This window comes from Artemia franciscana, chromosome 15 (genome assembly GCF_032884065.1).
Source record: "Artemia franciscana chromosome 15, ASM3288406v1, whole genome shotgun sequence".
Taxonomy (NCBI): Eukaryota; Metazoa; Arthropoda; class Branchiopoda; order Anostraca; family Artemiidae; genus Artemia; species Artemia franciscana.
In genome coordinates this window covers 30020421-30037370 of record NC_088877.1, presented here as the reverse complement: position 1 = coordinate 30037370, position 16950 = coordinate 30020421, and the positions used below count along the sequence as shown (strand labels likewise).

General features: G+C 34.5%; 1 protein-coding gene across 4 annotated transcripts in view; it reads right to left on the bottom strand.

Annotated features, from left to right (window-relative positions):
- Positions 1 to 1723: 1723 nt before the first annotated feature.
- LOC136036316 (uncharacterized) overlaps positions 1724 to 16950 on the bottom strand; it is a 106729-nt gene continuing 91502 nt past the window's right edge. For 2 of the 4 annotated variants that reach the window (XM_065718467.1, XM_065718468.1), the window contains exons 12-17: positions 15591 to 15716; positions 11570 to 11711; positions 7882 to 8085; positions 6016 to 6086; positions 3793 to 3910; positions 1724 to 1953 (exon numbers count right to left, since the gene is read on the bottom strand). In XM_065718467.1, coding sequence (XP_065574539.1) covers positions 1906 to 1953; positions 3793 to 3910; positions 6016 to 6086; positions 7882 to 8085; positions 11570 to 11711; positions 15591 to 15716 — 709 coding nt within the window. In that variant the 3' untranslated portion in view covers positions 1724 to 1905. The remainder of the gene's footprint in view (positions 1954 to 3792; positions 3911 to 6015; positions 6087 to 7881; positions 8086 to 11569; positions 11712 to 15590; positions 15717 to 16950) is intronic. The other 2 variants (XM_065718469.1, XM_065718470.1) reach the window with 2 other exon arrangements.

Here is a 16950-nt window from a genome sequence, read left to right as displayed (position 1 = left end):
ATTCTTATATCTTTATTATGTATATGAGGGGGTTTGTCCCCTCGTTAAACCTCGCTCTTTACACTGAATCTTAAGCTTTTTCCCAATTCTCTAAGAATGACCCCTGAATCAGAAAGGCCGTAGAATAAATAATTGAAATTACTAAAAATACTTTAGCATAAAGAGCGAAGTATTTATCTCCTCCTAAATACCTCGCTCTTTATGCTAAAGTATTTTTAGAACCCCTCATATGCGTAATAATCTCTGTTCGTTTTAAGTTTTAATGCTACTCCTTACTTCGAATTGAAAAAGCTTTTTCATGTTTATTTTTTCATTGTTTTTTTTTTATAATAATGCTAGAAAATCCTGCGCCCCTTTCATTGAATTTCTCTTCCCCCATGACATATTCCTCCAGGGAAACATCCTCCCACACAGCCTCCTCCCCTCAACCTCACCCCCAAACCAAAAATTACCCCTGAAAACATCTGTACACTTCCCAATAACAATTACTGTATGTAAACACTGGTCAAAATTTGTAACTTGCAGCCCCTCCCCCAGGGACTGTGGGGGAGTGAGTCATCCCAAAAGACATAGTTCTTATGGTTTTCGACTATACGGAACGAAATGGCCATCTCAAAATTTTGATCCGTGGACTTTGGGAAAAAATGAGCATGGGAGGGGGTCTAGGTGCCCTCCAATTTTTTTGGTCACTTAAAAAGGGCACTAGAACTTTTCATTTCCGTTAGAATGAGCCCTCTTGCGACATTCTAGGACCACATGGTCGATACGATGGCCCCTGAAAAAAAAACATGCACCCGTGATTTGTCTTCTGGCAAAAAATACGAAACTCCATATTTTTGTAGATTGGAGCTTGAAATTTTTGTTATAGGGTTATCTGATACGCTGAATGCGATGGTGTGCTTTTCGTTAAGATTACATGACTTTTAGGGGATGTTTCCCCCTATTTTCCAAAATAAGGCAAATTCTCTCAGGTTCGTAACTTTTGATGACGAAGACTAAATTTGATGAAACTTATATATTTAAAATCAGCATGAAAATCCGATTCTTTTGATGTATCTTTTAACATGTATCGTTTTTTTAGAGTTTCGTTTACTATTGAGCTGGGTCGCTCCTTACTACAGTTCGTTACCACGAACTGTTTGAGTAGAAATTTCAAATCAGACATCACCAAAACTATTTTAGATACATTGAAACATTCCATTGTCGTAGTTCTGTTGTGAACGGTCTTCCTATTAAAAGCTTAAAAAAAAGTACATGAGATAAAACGATCAAAAAATATTCCAGGAATAATGAGTGTCAGCTGTAGCTTGTTTGAGAAATGTGCAATGGACATGTTTTTATAGTCGTCGCACAGAAAATAATAAAGAAAGTAACGAACAAAAACTATATCATTTTCTTTGTTAAAAATATCGGATTAATAGTATTTTAATCCTATTATAAAGATTTTGAAAGACATATAAAGTCTGGCATCCACCGAATCTCTAGTCCCTAATAAAGACCACGAATCCAGGCCCTACTAAGTTTTACTACTCTATAGCTCTTATTGAAGGTTTTAAAGAGCACTGGAATAATGGACCAGCACATGAAACGGGACTAGTTCATTTCGAAACTTATTAGTTGCTAAGAACTCCTTTTTTATGACTCCCAGAATGCCGTTTTCTCCATAGATTACTCCCCACCTAACAGTAATCTGCATTTAATAGCTAGATGAGTGAAGGCGTACTAAGAAATACAAATTTATTTTGACGAAATAAATGTGACACAAGAACATTCGAACACCTTACTTACAAATTTAAAATCTGCAAAATGCTAAGAAATAAATTACAATAATTTAGGTTAAACCACACACATACACACAGAGATTTCTCATACCGGTAATACCCACTTGAGACTTTCAAAAGAACTTCACGTGTTTAAGGATCGTTTGTCGTCTATTGAATCGTATAAGCCGCTCTGAAATGAAAATACAAATCGTTAAGGTAAAACTTGATACGACCACTAAAACAGAAATTAAAATTGAGATTTAAGTATAAAAGCGCTTGACACTGATAAAGAGAAGATCCAAAACTCCATAGCCCCCTCCCCTCAATTTGAGTGGCTATTTCTGCCACAAAGGATGATAAAAAAAGGAAAATAAGCTTTAAGTTCAGTTCAGTTGATTATTAGATGAAAAAGACCTTGTTGCTTAGTAAATATACTATTTTATAATTCGATATCTAATAATTAGCTAGAAACCAATATAATAATTATTATACCTAATTATAAATACCTTATATACCTAATTAATACCTTATTATACCTCATTATACCTAATAATACCTTAATACCTTATTATACCTAATTATAAATACCTAAATAAATACCAAAGCTGGGTGTTAAGAATTTTTTTTTCATGACATGCTGGAACAAAGTCGAGTTTATTGAGCTAGGAATCGCTCGAGATCCGCGTCTCGTGATTTATCTATTATTCACGAATCTAATTAATTTTTAGAATGTTTAAACCAATAAAAAAATATCAAAAATAAGACGAAATATATTCATCATAAACACAAAATATTAGTGGAATAGAATTTCATAACAAGTATAAAACACATGAGGCCTAAAGAAATTTGTTTTTAAACCTTACACTTATTAAAACAGCATGAGTTGAAAAGATACTGCATCACTTTAATTTTCTTGCTGTCAAAGTTCCAAAAGACACATAAAAAAGGCTAAAAACTTCGAATTATAAACCATATCAAACAGAGAGACATCGACCAATAGTACTACCTCATATCACAACCCTGTGAAAACACAGTGAAATTTTCACCAAAAACTTACGGGCGTCATAATGTTCAAACCTAAGCGGCTTCACCGACAGCAGTGAAATATTTTGACTAAGAGGGCTTGACACGACACGTTTTTATATAGTGAGTATCCAGCTATTATTATTCATTTTTGCTTCTCTCAAATCCCATTTCTTTATTTCTTTGTTGGCGTTACAGCATTTTACGTTACAGCATTACAGCATTTACAGCAGTGACAAATTACATACACACATAACAAATACAATACAATACACTACATAACAATACAATTACAGCATTTACAGGCGTTACAGCATTTACAGGCGTTACAGCATTCCTGGTGGATGAGAATAATTTTACATTTTAGCTGCATCTACTACGAATCAGCTTTTTCACATCCCCTTTCCGTGGATAAATGGAAAATGACAGAACCGGCTTAGAAATAATTGTCTTGCTCTATTTTTTCAATTAAGTAATGCTGAAATGTTTCTTAAGAGCCAGCAGGGTTTTAAAAAACAGTTACATCCAATTCAGAAACCTCTGGGATGTTTTTTTTACGTTTTTTGTGTCCTTAGTTTATATTTAGTGAAGCTACACAACGTGAAAAAGTCAGTTTAGCTAACTTAATCTGTCTTTTTTTAGCTTTAATCGGATTTAGTGGAATTGTTTACATTAATTTGTTCTGATTTATTTAATTTAGCCAAGCTTAATCTTACTTTGGAAAAAGCCAGAAAAAAAAGGAAAATCCAAAAATAAAAATTTTCAAAATCAGTTCTATATTTTTCCTGGTCCGTTATTAAAATACTTATTAAAACAGACACAAGTAGCTGTGATGCTGTGCCGCATGTGTGTTCTATCTAAACGTCTTCTATTATCGTATGCGTATGGTTTTCGGTAAGAAATTTAAATTTCCTTCGTCTAAGCAAGCTGTTTTCGTAATTTTACGAAAACATAATACGTAATTTTCCTTTTTGAAATGAAATCCAAAATTAAAATGAAAACTTACACTCAATGACGCCCTATCTTCAGTAAACTCAATAAGAGGAGGTGGCGGTTGACTAGGAGGGGGAGGCGCCCGTCTGGACTTTCCATGGCTTATCACAGAACCTGTTCTTTTTGGTCGACTAAAATGAAAAAAAATATTAAATAAGAAAATTGTTTTGACATCATTAAAAACGCTTTTCAAAAATGGCATAAGTCAGAATGACGTGTTTTTGAGCTGTTAATATCAGAAAACATGTCTCATCATATCACTAACTGGACCAATTCAATCTAAATTAAACTTTTATATTCTTAGTAAAAGCAATTTATTAGAATAGTCAAAATAAATGTCTAGTCTTCGATCTAAATTATGACAATAATTACTAAACTTTATTAAAAAAAAAAAAAAAAAATCAAAAACTAGCCTTAATCAAAGCAGTAAAATATTAAAAAATCAAGAAGTTCCCCTTCCTAAAAATAGTGTCTTTTGGGTTTTGTCACTTTTGAAGGAGTTTACTATACTAGGCATTTGATATATACAGGATTTTGTTTGGAGGCTTTCAGACATGGCTGAACTGTACATAAGTAATAGCTTCAAAATATTTTATTAGAGACCATTCATTATTTTATTTTTACAGTTTTTGCCTCTAGATAAAAAAAAAATAAGAAAGAATTTACTGCTGCAGACAAAAATCTGCAGCAAGGTAAAGGTAAAGAATACGGCATTGAAATTTACAATCCCTACCAGTGTTGCTGATCTCCGTTTCATGTCCCTTCAGCCAGGAAGTTCAATGGGGGGTTGGGGCATATTTCAATGGGCATGTTCGCATATCCTTTCTGTTTACCTTCCCGATATTTATCCAAATAACCATTTAGAGCTGGATCGATCCTGGCTAAGCTTACAGTGACGCCATTAAGCCCCATTCCAAACCAAAAAACCAGAGACACTAGGACTTGAACTCATATACTAACGAACAAAAGATTCCAAGCCTAGCGCCTTAACTACTCGGCTAGACTCAACAACAAGGAAGGTGTCAAAATTGTACGGAATGAATCCCTGACAGATCCTAATCAAGAAAACATTCCAGAAGTAGAACCATCTAGGATCACTTATTTTGTTGTAAGTGTTCACCTTAGCTGAAAGGTGAAAGAGGTATGAACCACTTTTGACTCGTGATTATTCTAAAAGGAATACCAGTTATCCCAGGTCATCGAATCAAAACGCTCATGAAGCAAGTGTTAGTAAATGTAATCGTGACATTAATATGACTTGAGTATCAAAAGTGGATGGCCTTGTCAGGCACATATGGGTTTGGGAAGGGAGAGAACCTTCCTACCGTGGACCTATTAAGCTCTTAATCGTTTTCTTGCAATAGATAAAGAACTCCCTACTTTTTCTTTAATTTTTCCGAACGTTTTTTTCTTTTTGTGATCTTCCCCCTTCCACAACAGAAATAGAAAAAAAAATTCCCCGATATCATTAACTTCCCCGATCATTCGGCCGTTAAATCGGTGTTTATAGCATTAGTACCGCATACACCTTTGCAATCCTTAAACCTACTCCACAAGGCTTAGACACCTATTTTAACAAATCAAGAAGCTGTCCAGTAAGAAGGGAAAAAAGTTGTTAATTTATCTTTAATTTTGAGGTAGCGAACTGAAAAAGGGCTTTAAGAAACAGGCGGTTAAAAATAAAGTACGAACAAAAAAGTAGAATTTTTTAAATGGTTTTATTACACTTGGTGCATCAGGTGCACCAATGGTACATCATGCTCATAGGCAAACCATTATCAACAAGTCGCTTAGAGCTAGGCTAGCTCTCAGTTTTTCCTTCATTATTAAATTAAATCTGTTTTAAGTGGGACGATCCCAAATGGATTACACGATTTGCGACAGCTAAATGACGTTGAATAAATAGTTTTTGGCTGTTTATTAAAAACATAAAAAATTGCAACTATGAAGAGTGAACACTCAAAAAGTGTAAGGTTTTCTATCTTCTACCAGCCGGTCACAACTTTTTCCAAAATTTCTAAATTACAGCCACCATTATTTGGGTTCGGACCCCAAAGAGGGTTCGGATCCCTCTTGTCGGACCTTTTATTATGATACAGAGCTGCACTTCCCTCTGAATATTTACCAAAGTATGTTTCTATAGCAATTGCAAATTATAAATCCCTATTTTTCAGTTAGAAACTAGACGAATAGGGGTATAAAAATGAGATATTAGTAATTGACTTTGTGAGCCTACCTTACTGGTTGTTCCATGTAAGGAGTTGAATAAATTGGAATACCAATAGTTGACACGTTACTAGAACCGGGCTAAAAATAAAAATAAGTTATTAGAATAAGAATGCTGAAAATAATTACTAGTGTGGATGACAATAAAATGAGGGAAACCAGCACACACAAGAATAATAATTTTAGCAGGATATGTCTTTCTTATCGACAGTGCTAGCTTACAACAAAAGATAATTTACAACAAATTTGGATTTTCACAAAAGCTCTTTTTTCTACTTCCAAAAGTTTTCAGTTTAAACTCCAAGAAATCAAATGAATGCTTGTTTTTTGTTTTTATTATGCAAAGGGAAAGTTTTTTTTGGCTTCAGTAGACCAAATAAGATAAGACAGATCGTAGATCGTGGATAAGGGTTGGGGGGGGGGGTGCATTTGTTACATCTTTCCTGACGCGTGGAATTTTGGCGATTGACACTAATTTGGTTTTGATAATTACAAGTTATGTCGATCACCAAAATCCTTCAGCGTCACAAAAGACAAATTCAAGTGGGTCTTGACTCTCTATGTATTCAATCTTTTTATAGCTCTGAAATAATAGTTAGATAATATTTTCAGGTTCAAATAATGTTTTTGTTTGCTTACATCATCGGTTAGGTAAATGTATACTCTCTTACGGAGGTGAGGAGAAATAAAATTATTTTTGCTTTTGAACTTTAATAACATCGAAACCAGAAAACATAAATGAAAACCCACATGAGCACCTATAAATCTTTTAAGGGTAAAGGAGTAAGAGTAATTGAGGGCGAGAAGTAAGATAAACAGAAGTCAGGAATAAAGGAAGTAAGATGATCGTAAAAAACTGATTGTCTTCAAAAAAGATGGTAATCCCTAATAATTATAAAACCCCAAAAAGATACAGAATACCCAAAAATCAGTATAAACTTTATTTTCGTAAAATATATAGCATTTTATCCAAATAGTTTTTCTTCATCATATCAACGACTCGCTATTAGAAGTTGTTATCAACCTGGTTGCTTTCTTAATTCTAATCGAAAGTGACCATACTTAAATAAATAAATAAAATCTTTGATTATTTATTTAAATTATTCCACAAATAGAATAAAAGTATCTAAACAGTGTTTGTTAAGAGAAGACATTAATAGGAAAACAATTATGCTTGAAACGACTAAAACATGAAAGGAAGAACTAAAAGACCAAAGAAAGATCAGCAGAGCCGTACCCACGAGTCTCCTTGAGGGAAAGCGAGGGAGGTTCCGTTTTTTTTTATATCCCAAAACACAGATTGGTACTTTTCTGTTATAGCGCCTATTTTAGATTCTTCATCTAACTTGAACCTTTTTCTCTGACTAATCCGAATGAAATATCACAAAATATAATAAAAACAAAATACTTTAGAAACAAACTTGGGCTATATATTTACAAATTGGGGGGGGGGGGTACAGTAATAGCGGGTCTACATGCAAAATATTTTAGGTAGAATTATTCTGCATGTTATGAAGTAAGAATTGTTTTCTAACTTCACACTGTCCCAATACTTTATCCTCAGCCCCCCTAAGGTGCAAGTATATAGCCCAAAATCTATATTGCTTATCTATTCTGTCACTTCTCTTTGTCGTGTCTCACGTTAAGCTGAAAGAAACTAACGAAGAAACCAGTTATACAGTGCGTCAATGGATGAAGAACTTAACATAGGCACTATAACAGAAATGTACCGACTGACATTTCCTGTTGTTCAAAAGAAGATGATAAGGAGGATACAATTAGTATTTTCAGAATTTCAGACGGAATATAAGCGCCAGGGAAGGACCCAGAGGGCAAGCAAACAAAAAGCAAAGAAAACGAAGAAACCTCCACTAACATGCTTCCTTTTGGATAGCCTCCTGTACCACATACGCACCGCACCAACTAAGCCTTCCTCCTCCGTTTTCCTCCTACTCTCTAGCTGAGGAGGTAAAGATAGGGTAGGTGCAACAGATCTTCGAAGTGTTGAGATTTGACTAAGAATTTCTTGACTATGCATTGATGATAGTTCATAATCAATAGGAGGATGTATAAAGGCAGGCTAGAAGAAGAAGAATAACAGTAAGTGACAGAAATAAAGAAGCAACAAGCTGTGTGGAAAATTTTGGATTAATGTAAAACTAGAAAATAGATAGTAGTTTAAGGCACATTTCGTTTGAGGTACTTTTGCGGTTCTTTTAAATGAGGAGAATAGACAAGTTGCAATAACTTTACAGGAGATTATTTAGACAATTCAAAATGCTATAAACAACTTGGAGGGGAAGGGTCAAAGGCTCCTCTAGCTACACACCCGAATGTTTTTTGTTTGCCCTTATAATTAAGCAGGTGGCGAATCTAGTAGATATATTTTTTTTTACAAATTATATTAGATCAATAAAGTTTACTAACGCTATTCTAGGTGCAACAAGCATGCATATAGCCTACAGGAGTACAAAACTAATACCGGTACCTATTGTTGATACAAGTGCCAAGCAACGGAATAATGCATAAGGTACATCATGGCTACTGTGTAAACATCTCTTATTAAGGCCGTGATTAAGTGAACTTGAAAACGTCAAGGTTCAAAATTGAAGTTAGGATAGCCTTCTGTCTCTCAATTCTCTAGAGACCGTCGATTGTCAGAAACCCTTCAAATAGCACTTATTCATTGGCGGAAATAGCAGGTTAATTATACCAGCTTGTCAATCTGGTCTCTAGGGGCATTATCGACGATCTGAAACGATTCTTTCTGGCAAAAAACTTGTATAAATTTCAGGTAGCTGAAAATATTCTATGGGACTGTTCGAAAACAGGAAAATACATCGAAAAATCGTTGCAATCATCTTACGGGTTATTGTCTTTTGCTCATGATAGTACCAATTTTGTTCAAAAAGCAATATCCTTCATAGAGTACACTTGCGAAAAAGAGCTAGACATTTTCTAAGATTTCTAAGCAATTAGAGGAAATAGAGCAAAATCCTAGCAAACATTTTGTAGCATCTTCAAGAAGCTTCGGCCTGATATTAAAAGCGGTATCTTTCGGCATTGAGTACTTGAGTACTTTTTAAATATAAATTTTCAATTTTAACATGGGATTTTCGAGTTCCATCAGTTCACTTAGTTACGGCCTTAAGGAAAAACTAAATTACTGAGAGGACGATAAAACTGGTGCGTTTGTGCATATTTAGTGGGAAAAAAAAATTAACGCTTATTATTGAAATATCTGAGCAAAATTTTTTTAATTTTTGGTAGCAAAGAGAATCTGGAACATGATAAACTAGGACGAGCGCACACACACAAAAAAGAGAAAAAAATCAATTATTTGAGGCGTGTACACAGCAAACGGAGTGTTTCTGTTCTCTATACAAGAAAAGAAGAAGAAAGGCTGCTTCGTCAAGAGATGGTTAGCTATCCGTCCAAAGGCTAGATCAACCAACTAGGATTGGAGCTTCTCAGCCATAACTGTCCGTAAATATTGCCCTGGGCCACACCGCTTAACACCTACTCCCCCCCCCCCAAAATGAAATGGCAAGAAGAGAGAAAAATTATAATCAATAAAAACGTGCTTGATGCCATAACTACTATTAAGATGAATTTGACAAGCTGAACTTAAGGTTCGGTATAACTCACAAATATTAGCATTTTAAGATAAGTATATGATGTTGAGAGATAAAATTAATTTAAACCAAATAAGTTTCTTGCCTCCTGTTTTTGCACAGAAGTTTTTAGCTTACTCTTACAAATACAACACGAGGATTCACCATCAAACCGACTAGATCCTAATCTATGACCTACCACAAGGAGGGCAGGAGATCAAAAGTCGAGTTTGATTTTCATTGAATTTTGGCTAAATACGATAAGTTTGTCAGGTACCCGTGGAGGAGGAGGGTAAAATCGATGTTATCTACATTTTTTGTGTAATATACCTTTTTTTTTCCATATTTCACGGGGGGTCTAAAGCCTGTTGAATTCAGAAAATTCTGGAAACTGTGCCTCAGAGACCTCAAACTCAGCCCACCAATCAGGAAGCTTCTTGATCATTGTGTTTGTGTTTGGTATCAAGCACCGTTTACATGCATGTTTAGCCAAGACATCTTTTATTTCTCTAAACCCATGATTCCCAACGTGGGCGTAGTCCTCACCAGTGGAGCATAGCAACATTTTGGTGGTTTATGGGCAGAACGTGTATATTCTAGAGCCTTGCGTTTATAATTTAGAGCCTTAAAAAATACATTTAAAGAGCAAAAGGAACATGATGATATTACAATGACGTTGCATAACATGAAATAAGTTTGTATTCAGAAAGTATTTTTAATTAGTATGAAAAATGCCTAGAGGACGGCCCAAAAAAGATATCAAGTTAATGGCATTTTAAGCTTTCTTTAGGTGAATACACGCAAAATTAAAAAAAAAAAAAAAAATCACGAGGGAGCATCAGGATTTTTCAAATGTCTAGGTGGGGCATGGCCCAAAATCGGTTGGGAACCACAGGTCTAGACACTGACACTGATACCTGATCAAAAACGTGCAATAAGCAAGCCATAGTAGCTAAACAATTAAGCGAACGCCATTTGCATACGAAAAACGTGGAGATTTATCTAATTAATTTTTTTTCAAACTAATTTCATTAATTGAAGCGTTGTTCAGTATTTTAATGGCTACTTGTTCATTTTCTTATTTGCACTATCATTATTACAATAACGTAACAGCATACAGCCGCCTCCAGCTTTCCACAAAGGAACCACAGCACAAGGCTGTGTCAGTTTCTTGCCAATAAAAAATCTTATCATTGCATTTCAGTGCTAACCAGGCAAAAAGTGCTATCCATGGGGTTTCTTAATCTCTAATATGGAGTGTTGAAAACCTCCAGTTAAGGATTTTTAAACATGGAAATTTTAGTTAATATATTTTTCCGATCCACCCTCATTTTCGAGCTCTTTGAAATTCTCATAAATATATTTAGTGGATCAGGAAGGAGGAGTGTACGGAGCTGTGTTGGCCTCGGGTGGCTCGCTAGTCCAATGAGATGTTAGCAGTAGCATTACTTCTTCATTACTTTTTTCTTAGGCTTAATATCGATTTTAGATACCATCCTGAATCAACGTCAAATGGCGATTGGTTTATATAAGAAAAATTAGTTCAGAAAACACAGTTTTTTTTATGTTCAGCAATTATGGACCAGTGTTCACTCTTAGTGAACACTGCTATGATAGGCATCATGTACTATCACGCAAGCCATGATTTATCTCAAGGTTCACCCCTCTTCGAAGACAAGGTTTTGCACCAGGTATATACGACGTGTAGTCTCCAGAGTTTTCAGGCAATACTTCTTTCTACTGCACTCTAAAATATATACTGACTCAAACGAATAACAATATGCTATTATTTCCACAAACTCATTGCGCTACACACCGGCGAGTCTTGTTATCAATCCTCCTATATATTAAACTTCCGTTTCGATCACCATGTATATTTAAAATAATAATTGTGATAAGAAAATTACTAAGAATGAAGCTAATAGCTATGGAAATAAAATTCAATACTACCATATAATACGGCTGGGGCGGTATAGGTGGCGGTCTAGCAAATTGTGGGGCGTACGGCAGTGCTAAGGCCATGTGACCAGGAATCTTAGCAGCATAATGTGGCATACCAAATTCTGAGTCCTGATCTCTTCGCCATTTTTTACTGAAACAAAAAATGGCATGGAATGTTTGATTCAGCATTTGAAAAATTTGGAAAAGGAATTTTTTTTTCTTCCTTTATTGTGTAGTACTGATAGTAAATTAAGAAAAACAAAAAATAGCATCCTTTAGTTAATGTATCGGAAAAAATGTCGCTACATCTACTCAAGAGTCAACGCATTCGTCTGTAAAGCCTCACCTTCACTGGCAAATTCTTTAGCAAATACTTCAATATATCTTATGTTGTTCAATTTATCAGCCACGACTCAGTATGTACCACACATCACTGAGTTGTAAATAAAATTACATAAGATAAGTTTACGTAGACAACGATTACGCTTTAATGTTTTTTAAACTTTATAACTGTCTTTCTTGTCATAGTTTAAATTCTAATGGGATTCAATTCTCGATCAAGGTAATAATTTAGAAAGGGTAACCACGGAAGTCCTATCCTTATATTGAAGGGGGGAGAGTCAGACAATTATTCCTAGGGTATGGGGTCAAAAGAACAAAAAGTGCAAAATTGAAAGTTAAGCTACAAACCTACATTTTTTACAGTTAATAATCAAGAAAAACGGCTATTGACCAGGGAATTAAACAGGAATTTGTTTTCTCAAGGTGAAGGAGATTTCTCAAGGTGAAGGAGATTCCAAAAAAAAAACGAAAAATGTGCAAATGTTTTTGAAAATTCAAGATATTATAGGGAAAATTCGAAAAATTTTGATGGAATAAAGTACTTTCCATACAACTGAATACCAACGATTGCTGTTTATCGCAAAGACACAAATCTAGCCCCCCGTCCCCCCAAGAAATCGAGATTCCATTTGTAAACTACCCGTTTAGGCAAATGAGAATCTGACTGAATAAGACTAGCCCAGGGATGTCCAGTCTGTGAATCACGGGCCACACCGCGGTCTGTTTTCGATTTTTGTGTGGGCCGCTAGTCATTTTCACAACGTCGTTTAGTGTTAATTTTACCCATTTTCACCCGATTTGCACCCATTTTTCTTGAAATCTAATAAGTTCTGGGGCCCATTGAGTTATTTTAAATGGCAATGTCACCCACTGTAATAAAGTGTTGGATATCCTTGGAGTAGTCAATGAATATAAGAAAAAATTCCACATATAGCCTAATTTTTTTAGAATAGAGAACTGGAGTCCAAATTTGTGAGCCCAAAACGGGTTTGAAAGCAGTTCCTAGTTAGGGCTTAGACTGCATACTTCATGTAACATATTTACTTCTTGATCCTTCCCTCCTTAAATGGACAAAAAACGGGGATTAAAAAAAGACCTGCCTGGATACAATTTGCTTCCTTTGTTTTTGTGTTAACTCTCCACAGATTTAAGTCTTCGGGGAACAGGAGATTTGAAGCATAAAAACGTTTACTTTTAGGCTATTAATCTCTAAATTTCATCTGTTTGTAATAAGTTATATTGACCATTTGACTTTTTGTAATGACTATTTCCCATTTTAATCGAGTCAGGAGCAAATTAAAAATGACAATCCAATAATATTCATTTTTCTACTAGGACTAGAATTGTCTCGTATATCAAATTTTGTCAAGTAATAACATTCCGTATCAAAAGTAAGTCAATATATACCAGTCCTAACAGTTTCATTTATAAAATCTATTCCACGGTTATATGTCCTTGATCTTAAGTTCAGAGCCTTGATTGGTAAGCTCAACTGCTAATCTAGATATTTATTACTTGTCATGTATAGAATTATTTAATGTAGATATTTATTACTTGTCATTTATTACTTGTCATTTATTACAAAATAATAATTATTTTGATATTTAATGTAGATATTTATTACTTGTCATGTATAGAATTAGGAATCCTTAGGTGTAATAATTATTTTGATATTTAATGTAGATATTTATTGCTTGTCATGTATAGAATTAGGAATCCTTAGGTCTAATTATTATTTTGATATTTAATGTAGATATTTATTACTTGTCATGAATAGAATTAGGAATCCTTAGGTCTAATAATTATTTTGATATTTAATGTAGATATTTATTGCTTGTCATGTATAGAATTAGGAATCCTTAGGTCTAATAATTATTTTGATATTTAATGTAGATATTTATTACTTGTCATGAATAGAATTAGGAATCCTTAGGTCTAATAATTATTTTGATATTTAATGTAGATATTTATTACTCATGTATAGAATTAGGAACCCTTAGGTCTAATAATTATTTTGATATTTAATGTAGATATTTATTACTTGTCATGTATAGAACTAGGAATCCTTAGATCTAATAATAAATTTTGATATTTAATGTAGATATTTATTACTTATCATGTATAGAATTAGGAATCCTTAGGTCTAATAATTATTTTGATATTTAATGTAGATATTTATCACTTGTCATGTATGGAATTAGGAATCCTTAGGTCTAATAAGTATTTCCTGTATTGACGTATAATACATTGTCTGTAATGAAATTTTAACTTTCAATGATTAGTTTGGCTGTAGATCTGCAATCTTTAGGTCCTGACTACAGGTTAAAAAGCACATCTACTAAAGAACTTTCGGTAACTATCAGTACCAGACAGTTCTAAACTGGTAATTGATAACTGCATAATTCTAGACTACCCATTTTCATCATATCAGGTCGGTTATTAAATAATGACAAAACAAAATTGACAGGGTTTCATTGTAGTCGTTACATTTCTTTACGATTGCGGAAAGTGGAAGAAGCAGAAAGACAGAAGCATAAAAATTTCGTCGTCTCGTTTGCTCAATCTCTTTGATTTCTTCATTGTGTTTTTATTGGGTTAACTTCTATACCCGAGCGAGAATACAAGTCTGATTTCACCTGAGCAGTATGAAATCTTGGAGATTTTATTTTTACTTTTACCTTTGTAAAAAGAATTATCTGATGTATTTTCTATTACAGATAACTTTTAAGTCATTAAATACATGAAGCGGTTGAACAATGTAATTAAGATTGGGTAGTACTTTAAAGACAATATTAGCAATACTCAAGTAGCTCTTGGACTCGAGATAGGACGGTTGCTATAGTCACTATCGCCAAAGAAAAACCAAAACAAGAGCTTGAAATTCATGCAAATGACAAACTAGGCAACACACAGAATGAGACAGAAACTGCCAAGCGGATATTTTAACTCTTCCAAGCGGATATGTTTATGAATAGAAAATCGATAGTTTCTTAAGATAAATTTTTTTTTTTTAAACTATGATACTATACGAAAAAAGGAAGAGAAGAAGAGAGAGAGAGAGAGAGAGAGAGAGAGAGAGAGAGAGAGAGAGAGAGAGAGAGAGAGAGAGGAGAGAGAGAGAGAGAGAGAGAGAGAGAGAGAGAGAGAGAGAGAGAGAGAGAGAGAGAGAGAGAGAGAGAGAGAGAGACTGATATGTAACGTAGAAAAGTGGAAACAGAGACTTTGTTAGTCCCTCCTTGCGTACTAACTAAAGCAGACGATATAGACACTCAAAGTATTTACTATTTTAGCAGTTGACATAAGATATTTTTTTCCAAGAGGTATTTTAGTCTTTACTTTCTATTACTTCTAATAATTATCTTTCTATAATACCCTTGTCTCCGATCATCATCCGACCCACAAATTTCTTTATCTCCGATCATCATCAAAAGATTGGGCCTTGCGCTTAGATGCTTTGCCAAGACAGACTGGCTGTGTTTATTTAAAGCCCCTTTTCTCCTTATTCAAGGTTGAGCATTACTTCTAATAATAATTTTTCTATAATACCTTTCTAATAATTTCCAAATCATAAAAGTACTTCGCTTCTAAAAATGATAATGAGTACTCTGAACTTTTCCACGATTGAAAGAGATATCCTGTCTGTTGATTACGTCTTTTACATTATACTCAAAACGGATTTGAGACTTACCTCCACCAGCAAAGTCCGACAAGGGTTAAGATTATTATCAAAATTGCTGTCGCCGAAGCACCAGCAGCTACACCAACTACTTCTTTATCAATATCACATTGGGCTCCTCCAAAACTTCCTCTGCATCTGTGAAAGAGACATAATAATAAGAAAGAGTGCAACAAAAAGGACACTGTAATAAAACGGGAAGCATCATTTATGCGTTTTTATACTTTCCATACAGTGGGTGAACAGCTTAGATATACAATACAGGTATAAAAACTCGATTTATTTTCGGGACACAGTGCGCGGTAGCGATGCTAGCGGCTGGAGACACGAAACTGGCAGTCTGAATCTAAAAGATTGGAGCAATTGGACAAACAAAACAAAATTGCGTTCCCGCCTATGGTGATGTAGTACGGTCTAGTAGGTGCCAAGTTCAGAGCTCTGAACCTAAAGCTTCTCATGGGCAAGATAGGAGTTTTCATAACTGTATTGTATATCTAAGCTGTGAGTGGTTGTGAGCATAAACTAAAATATTTGATAGAATCTATAGTCTCCTTTTCAGTAATATGATATATATTATATCTTCTCTTTAAACGAGCAATAATTCTACAAAAGTTACAAGTTTGAGAAAATTTATTGAGAGCCTTAATTTTGGAAAAAAAAACTCAGACGAGTAGCGACATATTTATATACTTCAGTAATGTAATGAGCCAATGATGTAGGAAATCAGGTTAGCAGCTGGTTCGGTATTAAATCAGAAGTTAAGCAGGGTTATGTACTATCCCCTTCATATGGATCACTTTGATGGACTTTATCTTAAGGAGCATAGGAGAGGCAATAAGAGAACACAGAATCAAATGGAGAGGAAAAACATTACTAGACTCAAATCAAGCTGATGATTTAAGCATCCTAGATGAAAGTGTGAGCAAAATAAATGAACTTTTAGAGATTTTGCGAGTTCAGGGTGCTAAAATAGGCTTGAAAATTAATCGTAAGAAGACTAAGTCGCTAAGGCTAGGAATAAGTGAAGATGAAAAGGAGACATTGGGTAAAGATTGATCAGGTAAACAGCTTTACTTACCTTCGTAGTATTATTAGTAAAGAAGGTGGGAGCAGCCAATATTTTAAAAGTAGAAAAGCCAAGGCTCAGGGTGTTTTTTACAGTTGAAAAAAGTTTAGGAGAAATAGGAAGAAAAGGAAGAAAAGTCTTCAAACCAAGATTAAAATATTGGAAGCTATAGTGATGACATGGTTAAATATGGTTCTGAAGCATGGGCACGCCGAAAAGCGGAAGAAGATTTGCTAGATGTTTTCCAGAGAAATTGCCTACGGATTGTTGGGAACCCGACTGACTGACCGTATTTCAAACAGTAGA